We start from the raw sequence: 20,862 nt of genomic DNA, 5'->3' as shown, positions 1-20,862 counted from the left end.
TGAGGGAAAAATTAGATATTTGTAAAAGGGCTTATACAGTGCCGGGCACATAATAGATACTATAGACATATTCATCTCCTTCCCTTTCTGTTGTCTATGAAATTTATTATTTGGTTTGGACAATTTGCTTGGTTTCTATATCTGTAAAACAAGGAACTTGTACTAGATTGCCTCTAATTAATGACTCTTCCAGTTTTAGATCTAGGAATCATCTCATCCGGTAGCCCAGTTTGTGATAGTCCTTATTTCAGCATAACATGCTATGTTATGACACATAGCATATGACAGGTGTAGAAGGCAGTGACCCTGTTGGAAAATCAGAAGCAGCCTTCATCTCAGTCTAAATGTGGACAGGTCTCCTCATGATATTTGTCATCTGCCATCTGGACTTCCCATTCTGATGGTTTCTGACCAGGATAAAGTATTCCCTGCAATAATCCTAGTGGGCTCTGCTCAAGAGCCACTCAAACCAACCCAATTTAGTTTCACAATAAACACAAATCCAACATAAGCCAATGTGTGGGTGACTAAAGAAAAAAAAAGGTGACAATTATGATTTTTAAAAAGAAACACACAGAGAGGAAATGGGAAGGCATGTCGGGTTTGCGTTTGTATGGTTTCCAAGTGAAGAGAGCCGGCTGAACTGCCAGTGGATTTCTCCACTGATCGTGATAAGAATTCAGCATCTCACAAGATATGTACACATCCAATCTGCTGTTTTCTTTTCTATCCTGCTAGTTATTTTTACGCCCAGGTCCCAGATGGCTCACACCAGAAACAGAAGGGATGGAGCCCAGAGCACCCATGGTGGTCTTGCTCCAGATATGATCGATTGCATCCCAGAAAGTTCTTGAAGACATTTGCTGCCACTGTGGTTAAGGCTATGAAATCCTTTTTCCTCACTACTGTAGCCTCTGAGCCTTGGAAGCCACCGAAGCCTTCCCAGGGCAATGGGCCCATTTCTCTCTGATGACTGACGGAACTGCCTTTAACTCAACATGTGCCAACATTCCATCTCTGTCTCTTCTCCAGCATGGGGCCATTTACAGTCTAGACCCAACTTATCTTTTCAGACTGATTCGATGTGATTTCCTATCACCTACTCTATATTCCAACCAAACTGGGCCAACTTGCTAAATCCTTGTCTCATCTCTGAGACTGCACAGGCAATCTACTCTGCCTGGATGATCTCCCTTTTTATCTCTGCCTTTTGATTCCCTAGCTTCCTTCAAGACTACAAGTTACAAAGGGCTGTTCCTGATTCTCTCTATTCTTAAGATTACTTTTTAAAAATTTATTTTTATATGTCAACAAAAAATTAATAAATATTTATCAAGTACTTACTATGTGCCAAGCACTATGCTAAACACTGAGCATAGAAAAAGAGGAAAAAATAATCCCTGTCCTTAAGGATCTTAATCTAATGGAAGAAACATGCAAAATTTTACATTTATCTCTCTAGGTACATATAATTCCTGACATTAAACTATTAACTCCTTGAGGGCAAGAAACATTTTATTTTTCATCTTTATATTCCCAACAGTCAACATAGTTCCTGGCCTATGGTAAATGCTTAATAATTAATAATAAAGTTAATAATAATGCATGCTAAATAATGAATAATAATAAAAATAATAAATGTTTAATTAAATTGAACAAAATTGAATTGAATTGGAAGTCAAAGTAATGTAACCTGGAAGATTAGTAATGATAACGATGATGATGATGATGATGATGATGATGATGATGATGAGAGAATCAAATAAGATAATAATTGTAAAGATCTTAGCATATAGTAGATATCTAATAAATCCTTTTTTAATTAACTTAAAAAGGCAGGACAGGGACAGGGGTTTTATGGGGGCAAGAACCTGTGGATAGCTAGTGGAGGAGTACATGTATGGGCTCTCTAGTTTCTAGATTATGTAAGGATAATTCCCTCTCCCCCACCTCCATCATCAGCATCTTGAACTATAGAGGACCTGGAGAAGTATACTTGAAACAAGGTGTTAACTCAGCGGAATTGATGAGGTGATGGTTCTCTAGTTCACATGTATACTTAGTACTTAGTATGGTGATATAATGGTTCTCTAGTTCACACATACATAGTGTGCTGTAATAATATAATTGTAATAGGGTATACAAGGTCTAAAAAGGACTGGAAGAGGGACATTCTATCTTTAACCATCTTCCTAGTGGCTCTCCTGGCTTCCGCACTCTTCCGCTGAGACCAAGGACATTTCAGAGGTCCTCCAGAAAGCTAGCCGGAGCATTATACTGAATCAAAGCCCCAATTACCCCTCCTTTGTTAGGGCATGGGCAGTTAGGTGGCATAGTGGATACAGTACCAGGCCTGGAGTCAGGAAGACTCATATTACTAAATCAAATCTGGCCTCAGGCACTTGCTAGATGTATGACCCTGGACAAGCCCCTTCATTATGTTTGCCTCAGTTTCCTCACTGGTAAAATGAGCTAGAGAAGAAAATGATAAAGCACTTTAGTATCTTTGCCAAGAAAACCCCAAGTAGGGTCACAAAGAATCAGATCTGACTGCAGCAACAGTTATGTCATTGACACAATGTTAAAGCTCCAAAGAAAGAATGATCACCGAGATTAGTGGTAAAGTCGGGGCTAAAATCCAGAACATAAGATCCATAATCAGGGTTGTGCTGCTAATATTTAATAACCAATTCCCTGGAGAGGGAGATGTTTCTAGGGAGGGGAAAAGAGAAAAGATCTGTGAGACTCACTTTTAAATTTAATCTGCATTAACATTTTCTCTTCCACTTTCTTAGAAGACAATCCAGAAAACAATTCCTGTTTTGTAGCATTTACTGGTTTTCAATGTGTAAATGCTCACACTGGAAGTTTAATGATTGGCTTTTGTGAGTCACTTGGAACTGGCATCAATGCTCCCCTATACTCACCCACTCCTCTCTCCATTGTATCTTACTAATTCCTTCTGAGAAGTCTGAGGACATAAATAATCTAGGACCTTTTCTGTAGTAATCAATCTAGGTGATCTTCCTCAAAAATCAGAGAATCTCAGAATTTGTTGGGAATTGTAAACTCTAACCCTATTTGTGCTTGAATGGGATTCATCTCTGAAATATTCATGAGAACCTGTTCCTTTCCAGCTCATGTGTGAATTGACTAGATAACACAAAATTGTTATTTATTTGCTTTAAACAACTACCATTGTGACCCTTATCTCAATTAGAGCACAATTGTGACCAAGTTAAATTACTTTATCTTTGTATCTTAAGCACTTAGCATACTGCCTAGTATATAGTACATGCATAATAAATACAAAACATAATAAACACTCATTGATTTGGTTTGTGTCGTTTGCTCATTGACTTGTTCAAATAAAAATAAAGCTCTTTTTGAAAAATAGAAATGCTCATCATATGAGCAAGTAGCTTGGGTATTATTGCACACTGAACAGTAAAAGCTTTTCTAAAAATTTCTCTGGGAAAGGCACTTTGGAAGACTTTGAGAAACAAACAAAGGCATGTCAGCAACTGTTAGGTTCTGCATGGACCAAAAGCCAATAAAAGAGCAAATCTGTCCTCAGGTGCTTAATAAATGTGTGTCTTGTCTCAGAAATATTTCTGTCCTGGATCCAGGAAAAGAAAAATCCTGTGATTATAATATAGCCAATTGCTGTAACCTTTCATCGATCAATACTTATTTAAAAAAAGAAAAGAAAAGAAACCACTTAGAACAGAGATCGACTACCAAGTAGACAAAGATAGAGTATAAGCATTGTGAATCAATTATTATTTCTCTGCAAACAGTATTCATGAGATTCAGAAGACTTAATATATTCACCATGTCTTTGAAGATGAGGTCAATCCTCAGGAATCTGGGATATTATTAAAAGCACAGCTTCCACCCCTTTTTTGATGCTGTTGAGCAATGGAATACATTTATAAGCATAGCAATGGCCATTCCTAACCCTTGCTGAAGATTCATTTTCCACAGCACCATTTATTATCACATTTTAGCCCCATAACTGTCAGTGAGATAAACAGAACAGCATGGTGCACTAGACAGAAGGCTGACTTCAGTATCAGGTTCAAATCCAGATTTTTCCACTTGCCATTCTACTATAATACTTATTAGTCTACTTACTCTTCTACTTACTATTGGACATTTGGACCCATTAATGCTATTGGGTCTCAGTTTCCTCAGAACTAAAAATGAGAAGGCTGGAATCTCTGATTATTAAGGTTCCTTCCAGTTCTAAATGCTGTGAACTTTACAAATTTCCTAAAGTCAGGGTGACCCTGGATAGGGGGTAATAGAAGATCAGTCCTCCAGCAAGGGCCAAGGGGATGATTGAAAGCCTATAAGGAACATCTAGATCATGGATTTGTTCAAGGATTCTTAAGTACTTTTTGTTGTGTACCCCTTTGGAAGAAAGAAAATATACATTTAAACTGCTTATTAAATGTTAAAGTTAAAATGTAACTGCCTATTCTCTATCAGGTACTGTGGTAAATACTTTATAAATATTATCTTATTTGATTCTTGTAACAATTTTCAGAACTAAGTCCTATTATAATTCTAATTTTATAGATAAGGAAACTGAGGCATTCAGAGATTGAGTAAATTATTCAGAATCACACAGCTAATGAATATCTGAAGTTGTATTTGAACTCAAACCTTCCAGACTCCAGGCTCAGATCTTTATATATTGTACCACTCAGTTGCCTTTGGCAGTCTGGAAAAGGCTATGAAATTCTTCTCAAAGCAATGTCTACTGTCTACATTCATAATTGAAGGAAATGCTATATTTCACTTAGTGGCTAATGAAAATGAAGATGCATTTTTTTTTCTCCATTCAAATTCACAAACCCTCTGAAATCTATCCAGGAACCCTTTGGGGATCTATGAACACCCTCCCCAGCCCAGTTAAAAACCCTTGATTTAGCTATTACCTAGAAAACAAAAGCAGATCTTTGCCCCTGCCTTCCTACATGGGTGAGGGAAAAAAGGGGGTTGACCTCTAGAAGTCTGATCTAAAAACCAGATAGGTGGCAAGCTCCATCAGGCAGCTGGCTTAATCACACATCTATCCAGTCCCTGGCTTTCAGCTTCCCCAGCAGTGCAGGGGGAGCCAGGATCAAGCACTCATTAGGGAAGGCTTCAGTGCCAAGCTCGCCCATGTTGCTGGAGTGTGTAAATACTTATCCTAGCAGAAGCAGAGACAGGATTGCTCTTGGAAATGTGCTACCAGGCTTGAATGCAATCAGCTGAAAGACAGAAGATAAACCCCCCAGGCTTGAGTCCTCCAATAATTTCCAGGACCTAAAGTCTGTTGCCTGACAGAGGAAAAAATGGTTCTTGACAAATTACCTGTCTCCTAGACCTGTCACTGACACTGAGGTTGCTGGAAAACCTTTGCCGAGACCGTTAATATGTATGCCCACTGGGCATTCCTTCCTGCCAGGTTTTTACTGTAAATGATGGAGGAAGCCAGCGCTCCCTCACAAAGTGGGTGATGAGGCTAGAAAACTTTCCACTCCTAAAATAATTTGCCAGGGACAGAGCAATGAGAAGAAAAGGCCAAGATGAGTCATAGACCCAGGAGGATTTTTTTTTCAGAGTTGGAAGAAACAGGAGACATCATTTGACTCTGACCCTCCTCACTTGACAGATGGGGATACTGAGGCTCAGAGAGGCAAGAAACAGAACAAAAATCACATAGTAAAATGGTTACTCCATCTTAAAAATTAGTTAAGTGAATGGTATAAACACAAATACCTACTCATTCTTAGTATGATGAAAGAGACATGGGGCATGATGCATAGAATGTAAATCTTTGGACCTGGGTCCGAATCCCAAAGAGTCATATGTTGACTGTGTGATTGTGGGAAAGTCACTTTAGTTCACTCAAGCTTGCTGATTTGTATCTGGATAAGGTAAAAGGGGTTTCCATATAGAGAATTTCCTATCCTGATTTCATCAGAGATCTAGGCCAAAAAGCCCAGAAATCTTCACCTGATTTTATCTATGAACATCTATTGTTTTATAAATTTTTCAAAACTGTATTTTTTCTTTTTCTTTTTTCATAGCTGTATTTCAATATCCTTCATAGGATCATTTAAAAACCTTCTTCTGGGAAGATGTCCACAGACTTCACTAGACTGACCAATCACGGGCACCAAAGCACAAGCGAGGAGAAGAAGCCATGTTCTGGAAGACAAAGGCTGAAGAAGGGCATTGCCCATCTCCTCCCTGTCCCATGATTCCATAGCTGTGGGCATTGCCACCCCAACCCCAGATCATTGGAAGGGAATGATTCTTCACACTCAAAATTTTTATAATTCCCCCCATTTCTTTTTCTCAATGCATTTCTTTCCTTCACCACAAAAAGGTATTAATTATTCCAAGCCCTGGGCTTCTCATTGGCCATTCTAAAGCACTGTAAAGAAAGAGTGTTTGATTCCCCCACATATGCAACTTATGGATTTAAGTCTGTAAGATCCCAGGAGGTGAGGAAATAAGATTACTTTCAAACAATTTTAACAGGAATCCTGTGCTAAAAACCTGTTTGTCTCTACCTCTTTTCCAGGACCTAACTAAAGAGAACCATCTTTTGAAAAAAATGTTAGAAAGGTCAAGTAATAGAGCTGATTTATCCAGGTCACCTCACTCTTAACATGGATTCCAGTTGTTGACTGGCTCAGCAGTGGCAGTGGAAGCAATTGCTTTATAGAATGGTTTCAGGTGAACACTTAGGAAAAATGTGAATTTATAACCCCAATTTCCCCTTCTTTCATTTTATTCTGTCCAGAGTTCGACACCCTATTCAAGGCAATGTAGACAAGATTGAGAAGGAAGGGAAGGAAGTTTGCTTCCAAAAGAAATTTGCTGTTCTCTTACCCTCCCCCCTTTTTTTTCCTCCCCACTTGGCACCCTCCTGGAGCAAGATAAGTGGATGTGTTATTTTTTTGTGAGACGGGTACATAGGGCCCCTATGAGCTGGAACTTGTAGATGTAGCCCAGCTAGTGCCAACAATCCTTTTCTTGTTTAGGGAAACAAGTAGTATGCTGTTTGGATTCACACGGAGACACCTTCTGCTAGGAAATTGGTCTGGCTTGTATTCAGTTGACTGCGAATATTAACCCACCCCACTTTCAACTGAATTTTCCCCATGATGAAGAATTCCCAGTTATAGATCTGCCTGTGTGCTTTCTCACCCTCTCTGGGTCTCTGTTTTCTTATGTGTGAAACAAGAGGGCTGGAGAAAATGATCTGTTTCCAGCCCTGGATTTATAATCCTAAGAATGTATGTGTGAAAATGGAGGACATTTTCTTCAGCTGTTTGGCAACTACAGGACAGAGAACTTAATTTGGAAGAAAATAATGCAGAGTTCATTTAAAGCTAAATGACTAAGGAAGGCATGCCTTTGGCCAGCACAACAAAAAGGGGGTTAGAAATAAGGGAAAACCCCAGGGTTTAGTACAGTCTTTGGCAAAGAATAAGCACTGAGTATACTCAGGTAAGTGTCCTAAACCAGATGTGTCAATTATGCACAGATTAAAATCTAAGTAGGAAATATTTAACAAAATAAATAAGAATCTAATAGAACACAGATAATGTGAATATGTGGCTTTCTAAGTCAATATTCCAGCCCCTCAGGGAGCTTCATGTATGATTTAATAGCCCTTGTTTCTATCTGAGTTTGACAGCTTCTCTTTAAATCTTAAGTGACCCACTACCTACAGTTAGCTATGTAGGCTCAAGCCCTAAAATAGCCCTACTTTCTGCACATTAGACAGAAAAGTCTGTTTCTGCAGCAGATTACAAGCAAATTAATCAAAAATGACAAATCCCAGAATAAAGAACTGTGAGATTCGTGCTTTCAATTTTCTTGACTAAATGAGTCTCCCTTATTTCTTATGCTGGCGACTATCTGAAGAAAGCTCAAATGACTTGATTCAAAGCACATTAGAAAAGATTACATCCAAGCCAGAAGATAGGAGAGGTTTTGGTTGCCATTTTGGATTGGGGAACGTTATATTGCACCAAATACCATCTCCTGTCTTTAATCCTTAAATAATTAGCTGAGCCTTCTGTAAGAAGCTGTGATAATATATTGATAATGTAGGTCAATCAAGATGATGTTCTAATGCTTAATTCTTGGGACTTTCTCAGAGCCTACTCTTGTCTCCCAGACCCAGGACTTCCACCAGTATGAAAGGTGATAAGCAGTTAGAGCAAATAAAACCAGACTTCGCTAATGTGTAATGTATGCTTTAAAGCAATGAGGATGACATTCCAATAGATATTTTTGGAGAATCTTCCTCATGGAATAATCTCACTTTCTAGTTCTGAAACAAACTCTAATGTCAAAGGACTCTCAGGTAAAAGTTATATATCATATGAAGGTAATACCCAAGGAAGTGATACTGGAATCACAGGTAAATAAGAATTTCTTTGCATTCTCCCTCCTCAGCCTTAGAAAACATATTTCTTAAATAGAACCAACTTAGGGCAGCTAGATAGCATAGTGAATAGAACATTGGCTTGGAAGTCAAGAGGACCTGAGTTCAAATGCAGCCTCAGGCGATTACTAGTTATGTGACCCCAGGCAAGTCATTTAATGCCAATTGAAGGAAAAAAAGAGATTGTGGCAGCACGGTACAGTGGGATGAATGTTTTATCTGGCATTAGAAAATCTGGGTTCAAATCTTTGCTTTGTTGTATGTCTTTGGATAAGTTGCTCAACTAGATCAGAAAGCTCCCAAAGCAAACTTGAACTGGAGAGAGTCAATGTCTCCTAGATCAGCAAATGCTACAAATCGAGGATTGATTGTGTCACTTGTCTAGACTTAAGAAAGTGATAAGAGAAATATTAAAAATGAAGATGTCATTTTAAAGTATACAAAGAATCAGTTGTTAAACATTTACCAGCACTCCCCTGTTCTGAAGTCCCTTCTGGCTCATGATCAGCAGGGAGTTAAATTAGATGACCTTTGAGATCCTTTCCAGTTATAAATCTAAGATCGTCTGGAGATTTGATTCATACAACCCCTAAGGAGTCTTAAGTTTTAATTTTGTTGTTGTTCAGTTGCTTCAGTTGTATCTGAGACTGCATTTGGATTTTTTTTTGGCCAAAATACTAAAGTGGCTTGCCATTTCTTTCTCCAGATCATTTTGCAAATAATGAAACTGAGGTAAATAGGGTTAAGTGATTTGCCCAGAATCATGCAGTTTTCTAAGTCGTGGTTTGAGCTCATCTTCCTGACTCCGGGACCAGTGCTCTATCTCCTGTACCATCTAGCTGCCTACTTCCAAAATTAGGATAAACTGTATAATTATATATCAGAAGCAAGTGGTCACCATGACTGTTCAATGACACTAAGAGGATTTCATATCCTTCTGTCAATTCTTAGGAGGAATATATGGTACTGGCAAAGATTTCTGAGTATGGGGTATAATTTTGATAACACGGTTAAACATAATCAAGTTTTAGAAAAGTGCCTAGCATGTAAGAGATAATAGATAAATGTTTATTAATTTATTGATAAGCAAGATGCCCAAAATCTTGCAGTCTAATTTCTAGATTTCCAGAGAGAGATACCCAGAATTATGACATTAGGCCAGAAGGCACTTTAATATAATTTGTAGGGACCCCGATTCTTTTAAATTGGAGGAGAATATAATGACTATACCAATACATGTCCCAAGAAGGGCTGGATAAGGTCTTGTTCTCATTTCTATCTTTTTTGATAAGCAGTGAATTCTTTGTAAAAGCATGAAAACATCTTGTTCTGGTTCCATGGCGACCCATTGGCTGGAACAAAGGTTCAAGCATTAACTTAAACTCCTAACTACAGAACTGCTTCAACACTGAGCAGTCCCCCAAAAATTAACATTCCCTTCTCATGAAATATATGCCTGGGATATGGATCATGTATAACTACTTAAGCATGGACCAAAATCATCTCTGGGGAAGTGTGAGGGACAGCACACAAGTAATTGTAGGATTCAGTGGGAATCAGTGAACCACACTGTCTCCATCTTGTGACTTAATTTTGGTGTTATCTCAGTTCCCTTTCTACAAATTATGGGTCTAGTCTTGTGGGAAAATATTATTCAGTTGTGGGAACTGGGAGAAAACCTTGTTGCATTGTTTGCATCTGGGCCTTTGTGACTGGACTCCCTTTACTTGCTGTTTAGAGATCCTTAACTCAGGATCCAGTTTTTGCTGACCAGAAATCCAGTCAGATCCAAAGATTAATGCAAGGAGTTTTCTCACACTTGTCTATCTCAGGAAACCCATATATCTTATCTGGAAACTGGACCCAAGCTAATCAATCAGTTATTGTTTTCCATGTTCCACTTGAAGGGAGTTGGGACAACTCTTTTTCTGATTGCAGGGAATTATTCCTGTTTACTATCCCCTTCCCAATTTAGAAAGTCCCCAATCAAAATTATTCAATTATAAATCAGATTACCTAATATTGTATTGTTTCCTTTAAATTACTTGGTCTTATTTGTTTTTAATTAAAAGTCTTTCTTCCTCTAAATTTGGGTGTCCAACCCCAAGCTAAGAAGGTATAGGCCTTATTTGAAGAGAATTGCCATGTATTGCTTAATAAAAGCAAAAAACCTTGTTTTTACCCACTTATTTCATCATTCTCATGCAAAAAGTGGTGAGATTTCCTAGACCAAGACTGGGAAGGAATTCCACATGGAGGCAGAGGGCAATGGAGATGTTTTTGGAGCACCAAGCTGAGGAACTAGGAGGAAAAGAATCCTGATGGGGACGACGAGGAGAAATCCAGACCATGCTGTTGTGTTGTTGTGGACTATAATATGATCTCATGAAATACCTGGGGAGGGTGGAGGGGGTTCTATGGTAACTCTCAGATCTTTTACCACTTGTGGGGCCTCAAAGCTAAGATACAGATACAAGCCTGGAATAGATCTCTGATGAGATGGAGATACTTCAGAGAATTGACCCCTTAGTAGTTCATCAGCTTTAAAAGGAGGGAGCTCAGGATAGATTAATAATTATGAATAATAACATTTATATTTTTATTATAATTATAGTTTATTTTATTATATGTAATTATAATTAGTAATGGTAATTAAAGAGATTAGAAAAGCAGAGCCTCTCTAGAGCAGAGGACTTTGCATTATTTTCAGAAATCCAGAGTTTTTTCCCCAATGTGTGAATGTTGGAGAGGAAGAGGAAGGGACCCAAGGAGTACTATAAGTTAGAATAACTGCACAGGTCCCTAGGGAAGGCAGGGGTCCACTAGAGAAAAACAATTGTTGACTACCTATGAATTCAAGTATAAAACCTTGCTTTTTTTTAGTTAATTTAAATAAGACCTGTTCTGTGTTAAATATTTTGTTAGCTTGAGTGCTTGCATGGGAGTTGAAAGCCCTTATCATGAGCCAAATTCTCATGTTCTAAAAGGAAACCCTAGTTAGGATACAAGCCAAATAAATTGAAAGTAGCTTTGCAACAAATTTACTAATATTGAATGTTAGCTTTATGGATATACAGTATTACATTTATATGTTTCTTTAACATTTACAAAACATTCTATTATCTTATTTGAGAATTACTATAGTATAGTTGAAAGGGTACTGGACATGGATAGTCAAGAAGAGATTTGGGAGTAATGGGAGAAAATTGTGAAAATTGTCTCTATAGGTTTAATGTGAAGGGGGAGAAAACTGTCTTAAAAATTGAATTGTCCCAAAGTAAATTGGGCTGTCTCCACGTAGCATGCAGATGGAATCCCTTCATTGATTGGGTGACAGGGGGCTCTTCTAATAAGTAGTATTATCTAATAATAATAAGAAGAAGAAGTGACAGTAGTCACTTCTAATGTATGTTGTCAATGCAATCCTTTGAAGGGTGGAGAAGGATTACAATTGGACTAGATGATTTTTAAGATCTCTTTTAATACTGAGATTTTGTGCTTCCCTGAATTCTGCCTTTGCTACTTATTAGCTACAAGACCCAGCTTTCCGAGCTCCAGATGTCTCCACTATAAATTATGGGTAATAGTGCCTAAAGTACTTGCCTTATAAAGTCACTGTGAGAATCAAATGAGATAGCATAGTTCAAACACCTTAGAGATCTTAATGCATTACGCAAATATCTTGTTATTATTATTATTAATGATTCTTAAACATAAGCTATATTTTTGTTATTTTGTTTTGCTCTTAAATCTGTCAGTTCACATCTATTGCATATTATTATTCATAATAATATGCTTAATATAATCATCATTAATATTATGCATGTTAATAATACTATCATCATTAATAATAATAATAGTAATATATTTTCCCTTTTTAAAATCTTGTAAGAGCAATCCTTGAGAACACTGAAACCCCAAAAATCATGTCAAGAAACTGATTAGAAAAACACATGGATCACGATAGGATAAGGTGAAACCTTTTTCTAACACACAAGGGCCAATTTCTCTGGACACTAGAATCAGTGCTAATTATTGAGACAGAAAGATGAAGAAATCTGAATCTCACACAGTAATGAAGAATTGTGTGTCTTGAAAAGCATCTGATTAACTGAGAACATTGCTAAGGTAGTCTTTATCTTAGTGACTATATTGTTTGTACACAATTGTTTGCTTATTTGAGTCCCTGATTAGACCATAAGCACCCTGAAGACAAGAACTATCTTTGGGCTTTAAAAAAAAAAAATCCTCAGTGCTTCACACAGTGCCTAGCACATGGTTCTGACTTAGTAAATGTTCATTTACAAATAATAAAAGGATTTTCACATTGTAAGTATGGCACTTGATAAATGGAGATATTGGGCTGATCAGTCTTAAGTAAAAAAGAACCAAAAATATTTGTCCATCAGTAATAGATCTAAGGGTTAATTTTTAATCTGCACATTAAAAAGGAAAGCAGCATGGAAATTCACCCTCACAAAAACCTATTACAAAAATATTGATTCAATCCAGAAACGTGTCCAGTTTTGGCCCATACATAGTTCCAAAAACAGCAGGGTATTTTTGGATGTGTTCCTAAAATTGTAATTGAAAACAGTTAAGTGCTAGTGAATCATATTTCAGAATAGCCCCTACAGACTACATACAAGTACTTTACCACCCATGGGTGATGGGAAATGCCTTTGTGATAATGGGGTTGCAGTTTATTTCTCCACAATCCAGACATAACCTTTTTTCATATTTAGACTGAGAAGATGCCTCCACTAAAATTCACTTTCAGATTACCATAGACTCATAGAATTAAAAGAGAAGAGAGGAAGGAAGGAAGGAAAAGAAGGAGGGAAGAAGGGAGGGAGAGGGAGAGAAAGGAAGGGAGGAGTTATTTTACTCCAGGTAGTGTTAAGTGCTTCACGAATATTATCTCATTTGATCTTCAAAACAATCATAGGAGGTAGGTGCTCCTATTATATCCCCATTTGAGGAAATTGAGACAGGGGTTAAATGACTTATCCCAAGTCACATGGTCTGAGGTTGGATTTGAACTCAGGTCTTCCTAACTGCACATCCAATGCTTTATGCTCTTTGCCATGTAGATAATTAAATGAGAGATCGACCAGTCTGATTAACCCCCTCTTCACTTTTGCAAATGAGGAAAGTGCAGCCCAGATTGTTGTTGTTGTTTGTCCTTCATTCTCTAAGAAAACCATGATATACAAGTGAATTAGATTTAAGTGAGGAAAGGCTGGGCAAGTTCATCTGCCTCATTTCCCCCCAGAGCCATCTGGATCCAGCCATCTGGCAAGACATAGATCAAGCAGCTCAGAAAACTTATATGAATTGCCTAAAGAATGTCACACAGTGATCAGTGGAAGAGTTAGAATTGAAATATAAGTCCAGTTAGTGGGGGCTGGAGGTGAAAATGGTGGGAGAGATTTCTGGCCACTGCATCACCATATTAATGTCCCTCCATTTCTGAACCTACTCTGGTCATTGATTTATTTATTCACTATCTATCAGCACCAATATAGACCAAAACTTCAAGTTACTGAATGTGGGGGTTATGAAATTATGATTTATTATCAGTAAATGTTTGATTATTATATCTATTTTATATACCTAGTTACCCAGAGGCACAAAAAAAAAATTCAGCTAAAAAGGGGTAGCACATGAGGAAAGTTTAAGAAGTCCTGATATGGGTCATACTATATAATTTTCCTCCCTAATAGAATGTAAGCTTCTAGAGGGAACACACTATGTTGTCTTCTATTTTTTTTCACCAGCATCAGCACAGGGTCTTTAGTTTAATAGATATTTCAAATAAGGTTGCTTAAATGGATTTAATTATTTGCTTTATTATTAGGATCATAAGTCAACTTGAAGGGTTCTTAGATATTAGCTTCTAGTCCAAAGTTTCTTAAACTGTAGGTTGCAACCCAACATGGGATCTTGTAATTGAATATGGGGATCCTGAAATTATGATTTATTATCATTATTACCATTTTATATTACCATATATTATATTATCAGTAAATGTTTGATTTGTATTTTTTTCATATACCTAGTTACCCAGGGTCACATAAAAACAAAAGTGTCACCCAATAAAACAAATGAGGAATAGAAAATGCAGATAATACTTGCAGCCCCTTTGGCAAACTCCTCCCATATCACACTGTGTTCCCCCATCCCACAATTCCCCACACATATTTCCCAGTACTCTCCTCATAAATTAATCTCTCCCACCATTTTCACCTCCAGCCCCCACTAACTGAGAGTGCTATTCATGCTACTTGTCTTACGAGCAAAAAATCCTAGATTGCCACTTCATTCTATCCCCAGACTCCATTAACATGGAGGAAAGATTTATAGAAGACATAATGAGTGATGATGGCAGTTATAGGGGTTGAGATTAGATCTGTGATTTCATTGAGTTAGGGAACTTTTGATGATGAATTTCCTCTATCAATACAGGTGGACATCTTAGCAATTCTTAACCTGTGGTTTGTGACCCATTAAAGAGTCTTATAAGTGAATGTGGAGGTCACAAATTACAATTTATTATCAATATGTTTGATTTGTATGTATATTTTAGATACGAATATACCTGGGGCCACATAAAAATATCTTGGACCAAAAAGTCATGAGTAGGAAGAGTTAGAACCAGAAATCTTCTTGGATTCAAGATCAACTGCAGATAAACCCACTTGAATGATTAAAATAGGTTTTTCTCTTGAACACAGAGAACCAAATCAAAGACTTCTAGTATTTTTCCAGAATGAAAGAGTCCACGGCACCATTGATTTGATAACATTTATTTAGTATCCTTTGAAATCAGCAAGAACTTGAAGAAGCACACGGCATTCAAATACAGCCACAAAAAAGAGTCTTGGGTATAAATAAGATATGCAAGGAGAAACACACATTATTCAAGGAGCCGGTTCTCTCATACATTTGTAATCTCTTAAGAGCTTTGAACAACTTGAAACATAGGTTTAATTTACTCACAATAGAAAAACTTGGACTTTTTCAAAGAAAAATATAGGATCAATACTATCACCAAATTTGTCTTCCTAGGTACTTATTGAACTTGTTGTTTATTTGTTCTGTGAAGGTGGTCTACCTCGAAGACTATTTCCAAAACAAAACAAAACCTGACAAACATTGAACCCCAAAGTATGCTTCCACAAGATTCAACCAAATAATGCAGAAATAGGATCTCTACCCATGCACAGAATAAGGCAAAAAGCTAATTCATTCAGGTGAGGAATAATTAATGTAACTAGTTTCTTTTTTCACAACACACACAAATCTTAGACTTCTTTTAAGATATGGATATACTGTATTATGCATCAGACTATGCTTTACATTTTTATCCTAACTCTACTCAGAAAGCCGGCACTTTAATGTCAAATAGAAACTTCTTCTCCATTAGACTTATTCTGTAACAAGCACAGAAATTAATCTGGGTGTCATAATAGTGTCTACCATGAAAAGAGCACACACAGAGCTGGAAGTACATTAAAATGTAGTCTATGAACTTCACAAATTCAGTTTTTAAAATATTTCTTCAAACTAAAAGCTGCAGAAAATTAGTTCTTAAATATTCTACAGAAAATTCTTGAGCAGCTAACAATTTAAATTTCTTAGGTTTTTTTTAACTCTTAAAAATATTTAAATTAGTGTCGTATCTCATCTTTTTGAAAAATAATCCAAAAAAGATACAGTCGATTACAAATCTTTTGTTTTAATCAGTGTGACCAAAGGTTTGTCATCGGGACTGTAATCCTCATAAGCAATGGGAGTTGCATCATACATAGTAGGTCGGGATTTCTTTCCAAACCTGAAACAGAAAAGGAAAATAGAATTCTGGTTAAACAAAGATTGTGCCCCACTTAACTGAGACTGTCCAATGATAAAAAAAGAATTTCCTCTTATTTTTTAAAGAAATAACTGGATTTCCTTATTATTTCAGGACCAATCAATCTACAATTTTTGTTTATTTATTTTTAATCAAGTGCCTACAATACTGGTTCCTGGGAACCAAATACAAAGACTAGAACCATTCCCTACTCAGAAGGAATTTATATTTTAATGGAGGAGACAAACAAACACACACACACACACACACACACACATATGCATACAGCTAGAAAGTATTACATGTCTGAGGCCAGATTTGAATCAGGTTCTCCTGATTCCAGGACTAGTTCTCTATATGCTGTGCCATCTAGCTGTCCCTAAATGTATGATTCTCTATTGTAACAAGTATACATTTAAAAAGGACCTATTCTGTGCTCAGATAATTCTAAAATTTCATAACTAGAAGAAAATACAATGTCAGACCTAGAAGAAAATACCTTTCAGTTCATCTAGTCCAATACATTGATTTTTAAATGGAAGAAATAGGACCCAAAATGAGAAGCTACTGCTTCAACCTCACACTCCCTCCTTTATCCATTCCTTCAAGACTCAGTTTGGTGCTGTCCTAAATGCCCCTTGTTCTTAAGGATCTTTTCCTCCTGAAATTATTAAATATTTACTTAAGCTGTGAGTCATGTCCCCTCCCCCAACTCAGTAGAATGTAAAAACTCCTATAGAGGACAGGGAATCCTTTTGGTTTTATTTTTGAATTCCCAGTATTGATTAACACTTTGAATAGAAGGCAATTAATAAATGTCTGTGGGATTGAATTAAGATTGGCAGACTCCAATGCAGTTTTTGGATTCATTCTTTGCAAAGCTTTCAAGATGCGGAATAGTGGATTTTGAGAAAGCATATATTGATTTTTTCCCTTTATTAAGCTCCATAAATATTCAGAGAAATTAATTTATTTCCTATTCACCACAGTTTCTCATTTTACATTCATGGCAATGACTTAAAACCCCAATTTTGAAAATTAACTAACCTCTCCTTTACAAGCCTTAATGCTAAGTGACATATTTCAGTAAAAATTATGAAAACTTTTATTTTAATATATGCTTTTAATTTTTAAAACATATTTCCCAGATCAGGTTGTTCACCATGGGCCAATCCTGGCTCTGTTCCTTGCCCTGTCTCTTTCTAGAGCTTTGGCATCAGTCAGAACTTCAACTTTTGATGAAGAGGGATGGGGGGAAAGAATATCATGCTTTCATAGAATCTCGCAATCTCAAAATGGGAAAATCTCTCAGAGGTCAGCCAGCTGAACCCCCACCCTGAACAATATTTTTGAAAACTATTTTCCTTTGGAAACACTCATTGATGACATATGCCAATTCATTCCAGATGGCTCATCTCCAGGAGGCAGAAGGCACGATGCCAGATAGTTACCAAGCAAAATAAAGGTCTTAGGAGTTAGCAAAACAGCATTAGTGTGAGCAAGCTGGAGCTATTTTCATGACACTGAAGAACATTTAACAATTATTTTTAAAGCTTTTTAAAAGATGACAAACTGTCCCATTTACTGCCAGATCAGTATTATGCTTACAGATAAGTGAATCTGACTTATTTGAATAAAATCACCTAAACCGAGTGATAAATCAATAACCTAAATAGCAGGGGGGAAATGTTAAGTTGAATTTTATATGTACTCTCAGTTTGAAGAACCCCAAAGAATATTTAAGATATAGAAAGCATTTTTGTTGTTATTCAGTCATTTCAGTCATGTCTGACCCTTTTGGGAGTGGTTTGCCATTTCCTTCTGTGGGTTATTTTACAGATGAGGGAACTGAAGCAATCAAAGATATATGACTTTCCCAGCGTCATATAGCAAGTAAATATCTGAAGCCAGATTTGAACTGAGGAAGATGAATCTTCCTGATTCCAGGCCCAGTACTCTTTCTGCTGCATCACCTAGCTGCTCTGTAGAAGGTATTTAAAGAGTTTTAAACCTTCACATACATGCATTGGGCTGTTGTTCTGTTTTATAAAGCATATTAAGATAAACATCCACCCAAGCCTTTCTAGAATCTTGCAAAGTGCCACACACATGATCTATACTTACATAATGTTTACTTGTATAAAGTACTTTCCTCGGAACAACCTTCTGAGATAGATAATGTATTGTTATCCCCATTTTATAGCTAAGGAAAATTAGGCCCATAGAGATTGTTTCCTCAACTTGAAAGGGTGAGAATGATAGTACCTATTTCCCAGGATTATTTTGAAGATCAAATGAGATATGTGTAAGGCACTTAGCATATTTTATTTATTATTATTATTATTATTTTATGTGATCTGACTGAAATCACATATATACTATGTGACAATAAAGATATGAAACCATGTCTCTTGAGGGTAGGGTCAATGCTTACTCTTTAATACATTAATACAAATTGAATTAATGAATGTGTTTTTATTCAGTCCAAGAGGTCTCCACATTTCTTGGGTCTTGGATCCCTTTCATAATTTGATGAAGTTTATGGATTCATTTGCAGAATAGTGTTTTTAAATTCACAAAACACATAGGGTCACAAAGGAAACTAATCATATTATGAAATAAGATTAGCTAATTTTTTTTTAAGTTCTGAGGCTTTCAGTTTAAGACATGATTTAATTGTGGAAGTTAATCTGATGAAAGGAGGGGATGATTTGTTGCAAATCCACCCTCACCACTGGGGAAAGAGCCCTCAATCTGCACCATGACATCAACATGTCAATGATATCATCTTCATGGCTATGAAGGATAGTACCTCCTTATCTCCTGAAGTCAGGTCCTTTGTACTAGTTGGTCAAAGGCCAGTCAGCAAAACATCAAAGTGATGTCATTTAATCAAAGTCCAGTCTAAGAATTTTATAAATATCTGCCACATTCTACGAGACCCTGGATAAATCAGTTTGATTCCCTGGACTTTAGTTTCTTCATCTGAAGAAAAAGGAGTTTAGAATGGAATTTTCTTGTTCTAAATCTTGTCATTAAATTAACCCATTGCTACCAATGTCTTATTATTTAGGTACTGATTCATTATAAACTTTTCAAAGGAAAGAATGGAAAAGGAGAAGAAAGAAGAGGAGAAAAGAAAGGGGAAATAAAAGGAAGGAATAACAGTGGAGGGAAGAGAAAGAGAAAGAAGGGAAGGAGATAAAATAATAGGGAAGAAGAAAAAAGAGAGGAGAGGGAAAGAAGAGGCAGGGGAGGGGAGAGAAGAGAGAAGAGACGAGTGGAGAGAAGAAAAAAGGAAAGAAGAGGAGAGAAAGAGAAAGGAAAGGAATGGAGGGGAAGAAAAGGAAGAGGAGGGCAAATTCTAATCATACTATCCTGAGATACAACAGGCAAAATAAATGGAAATTATACTGACTGGCAGTCATATGGCAAATGTGCGTCAAAGGGTGGTTGGTTGGTGGTCTTTCTAGAGGTCATCTTCTCTCTTCCTCTCCCTTTCCCCAAGTTACAATGAATATTGACATCAATGTTGCCAAAGACTTCCTTCTGTCCCTAGTAAGCATTTTTTTAAAGACCTTTGGCTCTGATGAGTAAGACATTCGGTCTTTGCTCTGTTTCATCCAAGTGACTCACTAAACTTTTGTCTGACTGATGAAATATCAATTTGATCTCAATATAATCTAAAGGCTAAAAGTCGAGCATTTGTCTTAAAGATCTAAGTCAGGGGTTTTATAAATTTTTCTTGAAAGACAAAAAAAAAAAAAAAGAGGAAACCCAAAGGCCCCCAGAACCAATGAACCAGAGGCAGATCGGAGTTCACTTGGTGATAAATATGTGATATTGTTGAGGAAATTGCTAGAAGCCAAATGATCCTCAGCTCCAGGTATTCTGGAAAATATTGTCTTCAATACAATCTATTTTTTTCCTTTTTTTAGTCATTTGGATCACATGAGGAGCTCGCCGTTTTGTCATTCTGTTGCAAGTGGTTTTGATTTTTTAAAATCAGTCCCAGATTCCTATACAGATACTTTCTGTTTCTTCCCCTACCAACAGTATCCAAGTGAAAACAGACTTCAATAAGCTATCTACTAGAAACCATTGCAGGTTCAGCTCTCAGGAGCCCATCATAAATATACATGCATCTTCAAAGCCTATGACAACTGGTTTGGGAATTGAAAATAAGGGATTCTGTGTCTTTCGTTTGGAGCCCTCAAAGACTCTAGGATACATCTTTCTTGGTACGAATGGCAGCTGAAATCTCTGGCATTCTGGAATATTGTCACAATATTCATTCCTACAGCTACCAGGAACTGTACTAAAGGTGAGAGGGACCAATCCACTTACTCTGAGATAAACTAAGCTCCCACAAGTTTATGGAGAGGAGCCAGTGAACCTGCCTAGCTCATAGTAAACGTTTATTACATGTTTGTTCCATTCTAAGCAAAATTAATAATTGTCTTTATACTTTATTTCTGTATGTCTGATTCAAGTGAGAGAGGGAATGTAACTTCATAGGCTAGAAAACTGAACTTGAGTCAGGAAG

At 36.9% G+C, this 20,862-nt stretch overlaps 1 protein-coding gene across 1 annotated transcript in view; it reads right to left on the bottom strand.

Moving 5' to 3' along the window:
- Positions 1-15,254: 15,254 nt before the first annotated feature.
- Positions 15,255-20,862, bottom strand: part of DNER (delta/notch like EGF repeat containing) — a 330,352-nt gene continuing 324,744 nt past the window's right edge. The window contains exon 13 of the mRNA XM_051983379.1: positions 15,255-16,298. Coding sequence (XP_051839339.1) covers positions 16,187-16,298 — 112 coding nt within the window. The 3' untranslated portion in view covers positions 15,255-16,186. The remainder of the gene's footprint in view (positions 16,299-20,862) is intronic.

The sequence above is a fragment of the Antechinus flavipes genome, chromosome 3 (assembly GCF_016432865.1).
Source record: "Antechinus flavipes isolate AdamAnt ecotype Samford, QLD, Australia chromosome 3, AdamAnt_v2, whole genome shotgun sequence".
Taxonomy (NCBI): Eukaryota; Metazoa; Chordata; class Mammalia; order Dasyuromorphia; family Dasyuridae; genus Antechinus; species Antechinus flavipes.
Note: the sequence above shows the minus strand (reverse complement) of the source record. Positions and strands in the feature narration are given on the sequence as shown.